Source organism: Notolepis coatsorum (genome assembly GCF_963971535.1).
Source record: "Notolepis coatsorum genome assembly, chromosome: 8".
Taxonomy (NCBI): Eukaryota; Metazoa; Chordata; class Actinopteri; order Aulopiformes; family Paralepididae; genus Notolepis; species Notolepis coatsorum.
The window spans coordinates 103946969-103956439 of NC_140172.1; the positions used below are offsets into that span (position 1 = coordinate 103946969).

The 9471-nt window shown below is 42.2% G+C and overlaps 1 protein-coding gene across 1 annotated transcript in view; it reads left to right on the forward strand.

Moving 5' to 3' along the window:
• LOC311233526 (uncharacterized protein) overlaps positions 1-6951 on the forward strand; it is a gene marked incomplete at both ends in the record, with an annotated part of 31267 nt that extends 24316 nt beyond the window's left edge. The window contains 3 exon segments of the mRNA XM_084320492.1: positions 5047-5606; positions 5608-5965; positions 6566-6951. Coding sequence (XP_084176618.1) covers positions 5047-5606; positions 5608-5965; positions 6566-6951 — 1304 coding nt within the window.
• Between the last annotated feature and the right edge of the window lie 2520 nt (positions 6952-9471).

Sequence of the window (9471 nt, forward strand, 5' to 3'; positions counted from 1 at the left end):
GAAAGACTTTCGTCTTGTTTACATCAGGGTCCCCCATTTTCAATTCATCATAACATGATATACAGATATACAGTACTTTTTCATCACGACATTTATTACATACAAGACATATACACAATATACAGTACTGTTTAAGAGAAAAGAGTTAAAGGGGAACTATTTTACTATTTCTTTCACTATTTGGGCACTTTTACACAATTCCTGTGAGTCTATGGAACACCTCTGTAATATATATATTTTTTTTATTCATTGTTTTGTATTTCTAATCAAGTCCTCAAAAACAGCATTTTTCTACCTCAAGATCTCGAGCTGTTTTGCAGCCGCAGCTGCAGGTGCCTCCTAAACCCACTGTGTGGCAGCGTCGTGTTCGCCTGAACATTAACATGCAGCAGCGACTATATGACATCACATATAGGCACATTTTCAAACGACTCAGTTCAGTGAGGGTGAATATTGTGAGAGGAGAATTGGAAGAATGCGCCAATATGAGAATTAGAGACATAGATCATATTAATATAAGTTCACATAGCTAGGAAACAATGCTAAACACTCAAAAAGGCAATTTATAAGATAGTTCCCCTTTAATAAAAAAAATATATCCATTCGAAGGGGAAGAAACTCTACATTGGAGGGGGTTGGGTGGTTTGGATATTTACAGGGGCCAGTTCCTAATTGCAGCCACCCGTAGGTGCTCTTTGAGAGCGGTTTTGAAAGTGGGTAGTGATTCACATTCCTTTACAGCTGTGGGTAGGGCGTTCCACATTGAGGTGGCATAATTGCGAAACGTGTTTAGTCCCTTGTTTGAGCCGAATCTGGGTTTAACATGATTTGTGGAGCTCCCTCTGGTGTTGTGATCGTGGTATTCACTGACCTTTGGGAAGTATTTTGACATGTACATGGGTACCTTAGTCGTATTTACATTTACATTTACATTTAGTCATTTAGCTGACGCTTTTATCCAAAGCGACTTACAAGTTCTGTGCGACAAGACAGCAAGAAGGGTATAACTCTATCAGCTGAGTAACAATGTTCATCAAAGTGTTGCGTGTTACAGTGTAGGTTAGTTTATTAGGACAAGTGCATGACAGTAAGGTTAGTCAGGGTTAGATTTTTTTTTTTTTTTTTTTTTTTATCATTTCAGATAATGGTTGAAGAAGTGAGTCTTTAGTCGACGGCGAAAGATTGGACGGGATTCGGCTGTCCTAACTGGGATGGGTAGTTCATTCCACCATTGTGGGGCAAGGACTGAGAATAGGCGGCTTCTCTTTGATGACCCTCCGGGAGCTTGGATAGGAGTAGATCTGAGGCGGCCAGTACTATAGTGTATCTTGTAGACCAGGCCCATTGCAAGTTGCTGTACTCTGTCGTCTACTGAATATAGAGAGTGGGCGCTTGTTCTGTACATTTCTCCAGGAGGGAGAAAATTATTATAACACAGAGATGAAAAAGAATGTTTATTTTAATTTATTTTGAATTTTTTACTGGTCATATTTTTGGCTACCGTGAATATTCGCCACTGCCAGTGTGATATAGTCCTCTGCTGTCTCCTGGAGGCACAATAGGATCATTTCCAGGAAATCAGGTGTCTTTCTTCTAAACTCTTTCTTATCAGCTGCTCAGCCTCTTTATATAACTCTATGGCTCACCACCCCTCCCTTCAGGATTTACAAGAAATGGTCTGAGTGCTTTTAAACTGCAGAAGCTCATTGTCTCTGGCGCCCCCATCTGGTCTAAGAAACTCACAGACCAAGTCATCTCACGTGACGCCACTCGATCAAATGCAGATAATAAGCATAAACAATAATATTGTGCATTCTGTGAGTCAGTGAGATAAACCGTGGATACGAGACGAGACAGTCAGAAAACAATAATGACACATGCCGTGTTCAACGAGAAAAGTAAACAGCGAAAACATAGAGCTCTTGTCTTGTACACGTTCATTGTTCTCACGGACAGTTCAAAACCCGCACGTCATATATTCAGAGACGGGCGATTATTAAAAGTGGCAAAGCGTGTCGTCACAAAGGGCCTACTAGTTATTATTTAGCTGCTGTGCCATGGTTTGGCCACTAAGTGGCGCTTCTGGTTTGTACTTGATATAGCAACAGGTTTTAATCAAAGTCAAAGTTAAGTTTATTGTCATTTTTCCATGAATGAATGAAAACTGTATTACCAGATTGCAGAATGGGTACAATACAGTACGGCTCAATACACACAATTGTTAAGGGGATGCAGACCAGAGAAATACTTTCGTCTTGTTTACATCAGGGTCCCCCATTTTCAATAGTGTCCATTGACATGGAAGCAGGAGATACAACACTCAGGTCTCAGTCACAGCCATGTGAGGCTAGATATACACTAAACAAATAAATAAAATACTGATCCTCATTTTGATTTAACTTGAGCCAGTTTGCTCTTTGCTAAACTAAGCTGGTGCGGTTATTTAATGCTGACAAGGTGACGTCACACAACCAGACACATGACCAATGTGATCAATCCACCAGCATCCTAACACATTGATCCACTGCCCAGTTAACAAAAAAAGGGAAAAATGTTTTATATATATTTTTTATTAAATTAAGCACTTTTTATTTTAAGATGCACATTTTAAATGAATTACGGCTCTTTGAAGGGAGCCGGATCTTTTGGTTCTGTTCAAAAGAACGGCTCCTTGTTCTTTTTTATTTATTTTAGCGGGCGGGCGACCCTGATGTAAACAAGATGAAAGTCTTTCTCTGGTCTGCATCCCCTTAACAATTGTGTGTATTGAGCCGTACTGTATTGTACCCATTCTGCAATCTGTTAAATAAAGTTTTCATTCATTCATTCATTCATTGTAAGCACATTTCTCATAATGTTGGTGTGTTCCTTTAAACCACAGAGCTTCAGGGAAACAGAGTTTTCAAAGTCATGGTTCCCACCTGTGCTAAGGTACAAACGCATGTAGGATACATACATGTGCATGTAATGATGATTATAGAGTCAAATTAATAATACATCAACAAACCTTGTGAGCCTTTCTGCTTGGCTAATCTAGGCAATCTGCTGGGTTTGGTGAGAAGGTTATAATAATAATAATAATAATAATAATAATAACTTTATTTATATAGCATCGTTCATACATGGATTGCAACTTAAAGTGCTTCACAGCAAATAGCATGAAATGAACATAGGCATAAAATGAGCATACAGTTGACATAAGTGCAGAATCAGATGTATATGAATAGGTATAAAAGACAATAAAAGTAGTGCAATGTAGAAAGTGCAGACATAAGAATAGGCATAAAATCAGTACAATAAGTACAGTGTTGCTCGAAAGAATGTGAACCCCTCCGGAACAGCCAGTCCCCCAAACACCCCACACATCAATCCCCTTTTTTGAGAAAGATTAAACCATATCACAAGACTGAAAACTCAAGAAATAGGTTTTTGGAAGTTGTGAATAATAATCCTGGTCTTAGTGTTAACTCATTCAGCGCCAGTCACCAGTAAAGTCGGGTTAACTCGCCAACCGTTCAGCGCCAATCACGAGTATAGTCGGGTTTTAATCGTTATTTTAACGACGGACGGACCTCCATGAGCAGTATTTGGAATGGCGATCAGATAATTGGATTATTTCTTTTGCATTACATCAGAGACCAGATAAGGACTCTATGTAAATGACCGCCAAGGGTCAAGATGCCTATCATCTTTATTATCAGTAAGCTTTAATTTACATTGGTCTAGATGATCAACTTTTCTTTATTAGCTCAGAATATTAAACTTTCTATTTAAGAAACCCTGGGTTAATATCTCAGTTGCCGCTTGTGCATTTTCCTTTAGTGTCCACATGGGGGCAGAGCTCGTCTTTTCTATAGTATAAAGGTCACAGGATCCTGTTTGTTCTCAAAGAGACCTGTAACTAATACAGGAAGTAACCAAGAGACAACGTCGGAGCAGACAGCGAACTATATAGAGTACAAGGACCTTACTTCAGTAATTAACACCCCTTGGTAAAGCGGAATAAGGTACGTTGAACACTAAAATGTATTATTATTATTGGAGATGTCTATATTTTGCGTGTTGTAGACATGTAAAGTGGTGCACTGACTGATTCGGTTCTAATCAGAGCACATGCTGCCGAACAAGTAACGTTACTTATTATTATTAGTTTCCCTAAATGCCCTTTTGTTATGGAAGACGAGTTCACACTTGATATCATTAAGTTCAAATGTTTGTTTGAATGCATTATGTGCTTTGTTGTGGTTCTGTGAACAATATAACTAATTGTGTATGTTTGTGTTTTGACTGTCATAGTTTTCACGGTGCAACCGTCGCAACCTGTACAACCACGGTGCAACGACGACTACAAAAGAAAAGCTACAGTGCTGCTATGCTAAAATGCAAAAGAAAAGAGAAAATGAATAAAAGCACCTGTACGAAACATAACCGCATCTTTATTTCATCACCATGCCGGGGGGCAGTTACACTCTATATATAAAATCTTGCGTTGATCTGATATTTCGTTCTACCCCGATCGAAGCTGTCTGTGTGTGTGTGTGGCTGTTTACCGTTGAGTGCAGGAGGTGGCGGGGGGAGCGCCGCGCTACGAGGGCCATTTCATGTATGCACGAGGAAGGATAATAATGATAATCTAGCGTTGATTTCAGAAACATTCGATAATCAGGCGAAAAATTACAACGTGTTTAGTGTATTCCACTAAAGGGCTATTATCGCGTCTTTTCCTGGGATTACTAAGAATCACCAAAACTATACTCATATTCAAAACGGTATAAAACGGAAATGTATGGATGAAAAAACAATCTGTTTTGTGCATGTTGACTGGAAGCAACTCACTGACAATCGACGGGTGTATTAGACCCATAGCTATAATATAAGATATATTTTAAGCACTCGCGAATCTCGCAGTCTCTCCATTGATTAAAGCATTCTAGCGTCCCCTGGCTCATTAAGTGATGGCGCTGAATGAGTTAATATTAGAAGAATATAATCTTGATAATTTTTTCGACTCCCACCCCTAATAACAGTATTGTTTTCTTCCATTAGGACGCATTCTAAACAATGAAGAACTCCGCATAATTTTATTGGGGAAGACTGGAAATGGGAAGAGTGCCACAGGAAACACCATCCTGGGAAGAAAATATTTCCCATCCTCGTGTTCAGCTAAGGGTGTGACAGGAAGTTGCAATGAGGAGAAAGGAGTGGTGAATGAACAAAATGTTGCTGTTGTCGACACTCCAGGCGTCTTTGACAACAGATTTGGAGAGAAGGAAAACATTAACGAGATCAAAAAGTGCATTAGTTTAGCTTCTCCTGGTCCTCATGTGTTCCTGGTTGTGATCAAGATCGGAAGATTCACGGAAGAAGAGAAGAACACAGTGGAGATCATTAAGAAGATCTTTGGTGATCAGGCAGCCAAGTACACCATGGTTCTCTTCACTAACGGTGACCAGCTTGATGAAGATCAGTCAATTGAGAAGTTTGTGCGTGACAATCCAGAACTCCATGGATTCGTTGACAAATGTTACAACCGGTATCACGTCTTCAACAATAGAGACAAGGACCGCTCTCAGGTCACTGAGCTGCTTGAGAAGATCAAGAATGACTGAGAATGGAGATAGCCACTACACCAATGACATGTTCCAAGAGGCTGAGAGAGCCATAGAGGAGGAGACGCAGAGGATTCTGAAGAAGAAGGAGGAGCAGATACGCAGAGAGGAGGAGAAAATTAAGAGAAAGCACGAGGCAGAGCTAAGGGGCGCTCTGGAGAAAGAAAAGGAAAAGATGCAGATAGCCCATGTGGCAGAATTGGCGGCAGTGGAAAAAAAGGCAAAGGAAGAAGCCAGAAAACAAGCGAAGAGACAGAACAAATTTCTAAATTATGTGATTGGAGGAGGGCTTGGAGGAGCTGCGACTGGTTTTCTGTCGGGGGCTTATGCTGGAGCTTGTGTTGGATCAGTAGGAGGTCCAGTTGGTGCATTAGCTGGAGCAGTTCTAGGTGCAGTAGGTGGAGCAGCTGTAGGTGCAGTAGGTGGAGCAGCTGTGGGTGCAGTAGGTGGAGCAGCTGTGGGTGCAGTAGGTGGAGCAGCTGTGGGTGCAGTAGGTGGAGCAGCTGTGGGTGCAGTAGGTGGAGCAGCTGTGGGTGCAGTAGGTGGAGCAGTTCTAGGTGCAGTAGATACAGCTGTAGATGCAGTAGTTGAAGCAGTTGTAGAGGGTGGTGCAGTAATTGAAGCAGTTCTAGGTGCAGTAGGTGGAGCAGCTGTAGGTGCAGTAGGTGGAGGGGTTGTAGAGGGTGGTGCAGTAGGTGGAGCGAGGATTATGCTGGAGCTTATGGATCCATTGGGTAAAAGGTAAAAATAGGCAGTGTAAACAATATAATTAACTCTGAATATACGCATCTGAGCAAGGAGAACACAAACAGCCTGTGCGCCACTCACACCGCCATGCACAGCGATGGGAATGCCACCCCCACGGGCCGCTCCATCTATCCCGGCCCTGGTGCCCCCGCCACCACGAGGAAAACCAGTGAATCCCACATCGCCCCCCCACCCCCAAAACTCCACAGAGCCATGCGCCCCAGGACCCGCAGCCACGCCAAAGGAGACACGACCCCACACGCTCAAGCAGACAGACACAACAGCGGCCAAACGAGAAGACATGCAGGGTCGGGACGGTCCGAGACGACACCAGGACCCCCGGGACACACCGGAACACAGCAGAAGCCACAGCGAGCCCCCCACGCAAGGAACCCCAAAACCAGCCAGCGAACCGAGGGAGCCCAACAACGAAGACCAACCAAAATCCACCAAAGCACACGCAAGAGACCAGCACCCAACTCCAGGGAAGGTCCAGGAAAGGTCCATAGGCTCCAACCAACCTGATGGTCCTGGTCCCTGCCCGCTGTTGTGGAGCCTGATGGTCCTGGTCCCTGCCCGCTGTTGTGGAGCCTGATGGTCCTGGTCCCTGCCCGCTGTTGTGGAGCCTGATGGTCCTGGTCCCTGCCCGCTGTTGTGGAGCCTGATGGTCCTGGTCCCTGCCCGCTGTTGTGGAGCCTGATGGTCCTGGTCCCTGCCCGCTGTTGTGGAGCCTGATGGTCCTGGTCCCTGCCCGCTGTTGTGGAGCCTGATGGTCCTGGTCCCTGCCCGCTGTTGTGGAGCCTGATGGTCCTGGTCCCTGCCCGCTGTTGTGGAGCCTGATGGTCCTGGTCCCTGCCCGCTGTTGTGGAGCCTGATGGTCCTGGTCCCTGCCCGCTGTTGTGGAGCCTGATGGTCCTGGTCCCTGCCCGCTGTTGTGGAGCCTGATGGCCGCTGGTACAAAGGATTGGCCGAGGCAGTTAGTGGTGTGTCGGGGGGGGGGGGGGGGGGTATGAGTCTGTGGCTGAATGTGTTGTAACTGATGCTGTAGGATACTTTACCAAAAAATGTACGTGAATCATGCCTTGGATAAATACATTCACATCAGAGTAATTATTTGAATGCAATGCCAGAAACTGCTGAATGGTGTGGAAACTTGACACCATCCCTGAAACAAAGGGCAGGCAGATTGAACCAACATATTCACTTTTCTCCCTAAAGTTCATTTGAATGTTATTGGTGATTTGACGTACATATCGACTTCGGGTCATTGAGAAGCGCTATATAAATAAAATGAATTATTATTATTAGTGCTGTCAGGCGATTAAAAAGGATTTGTAATGAATTAATCTTAATTAATAACCATTTTATGTCTGATATTCTATATTCTATAATCATATTTCAAATTGCATGTGTCCGGGTGGCAGAATTCAGTACTGTATCTACAAAACCTTCTGTTTAATCATCTTTCATCTATTAATTTGCTTAGATTTTTCAGGTCTGGTCAATTTGAGCATAGTGTTATTCATAGTCAAAGATAAAAAAAATGTATTGATATTCTCATTTGGTTCATTACAATTTACTCAAAATAAAATTTTCATTCAATCAATCACCGCGCAGATTGATTGATTGAATGAAAATGTTATTAACAGATTGCAGAATGGGTACAATACAGTACGGCTCAATACACACAATTGTTAAGGGGATGCAGACCAGAGAAAGACTTTCGTCTTGTTTACATCAGGGTCCCCCATTTTCAATTCATAATGAATTGTAAGTAAGGGTGCAACTTGCACCGTGCAATCCATTCTTTGTGGATCTAGCCCTCAGTATTTCTGACACTGGGAATACATTCCCTGAGATCCATAGATGTCCCTAGAATCAATCAGATACCAAGAACATGCAAATGGACCATATTAAAAAAAAAATCTGTAAATGTGTATTCTACATTCTTATGGAATGAGATAAAAAAAAAAGTATTAAATATATATATATTTTTTTGTAATACATTTTGAGTTAATTTTCATAACGTGATAATTTGCTGTGTAATTAATTAATCTAATTAACGCAATAAACTGACAGCCCTAATTATTATATCTACCTATCTGTCGACCGACCTACCTACAATCTATCTCGAGGTTCCATGGTAACCGGCATTCCATTTGCAGGCTGACCTTGAGAGTGTTCCTCTAAACTAAAGGATATGCACAACTCATGAGACAGGATCTTTCTAGGTGAACTGCTGGGCAGCTAACTGGATCCACCAGTCTGTGTGGCACGATATTTAGGAACTCATTGACTCGAGAGTATACTCTGCTGTCTGTTATCTTTTCTGCACCAACTGCTCTGTTTATTCTTACTACTTTTGCATAATTAAACTATAAAAGAAATCCACGTCTGACTAGAACTCAATTATTTGTTGTGACAGATCCCCCCTCTTTTTCAAGAGGATCTGAGCACAGTCGGATTCCCGACAATATCATTTGAACCTGAATGTGTCTTTGATATATTTTTTTTGTGACCAAGAGACATTCACATCAGCATTTCATATTAATTCACACAGTGGCATAAAAAGTGACTTTTCAGTATATAGATTGTCCGTCAGTATAGTCATGTACTGTGTAGCCTGCCTGTTTGTAGTTGTGACAGTCTCTTCCTCCGTTCTGGCGGTCCTGTGGCTGTGAGACAGCCCAGGCCTCTTCTTAACCCCCCTCCCAGCCCCCCGGGTTCGCATAGACATTTTAGGAAAGGGGGAAACCATGATGCATACTGTACATGTATAGGATACAATTAATAAAAAAAATATCATAATTATGTTTGTTAGATAACCTCTGATCCTGTTACAAAGTAATAGGGAAAAATACAATTTAGAAACAACAACAAAAAATACAACAGTAAACAGAAAAAGAAAAGATAAAAAAAAACAACAACATGATTGTTGTTCATTCTCTGGTGTCAAGGTACAAGTGTTCAACCTAGTGGAGTACTGATTTTACCTTCTGGGCCGCAGTAAGTCATATTTGGATCGATTCTGTCCTTGCACCCTGTGCTCTAGCACTGGATGCCTCTAATCTCAATACTTCGTAGAAGGACAGTTTCCAACGGTAAATATTGAGAC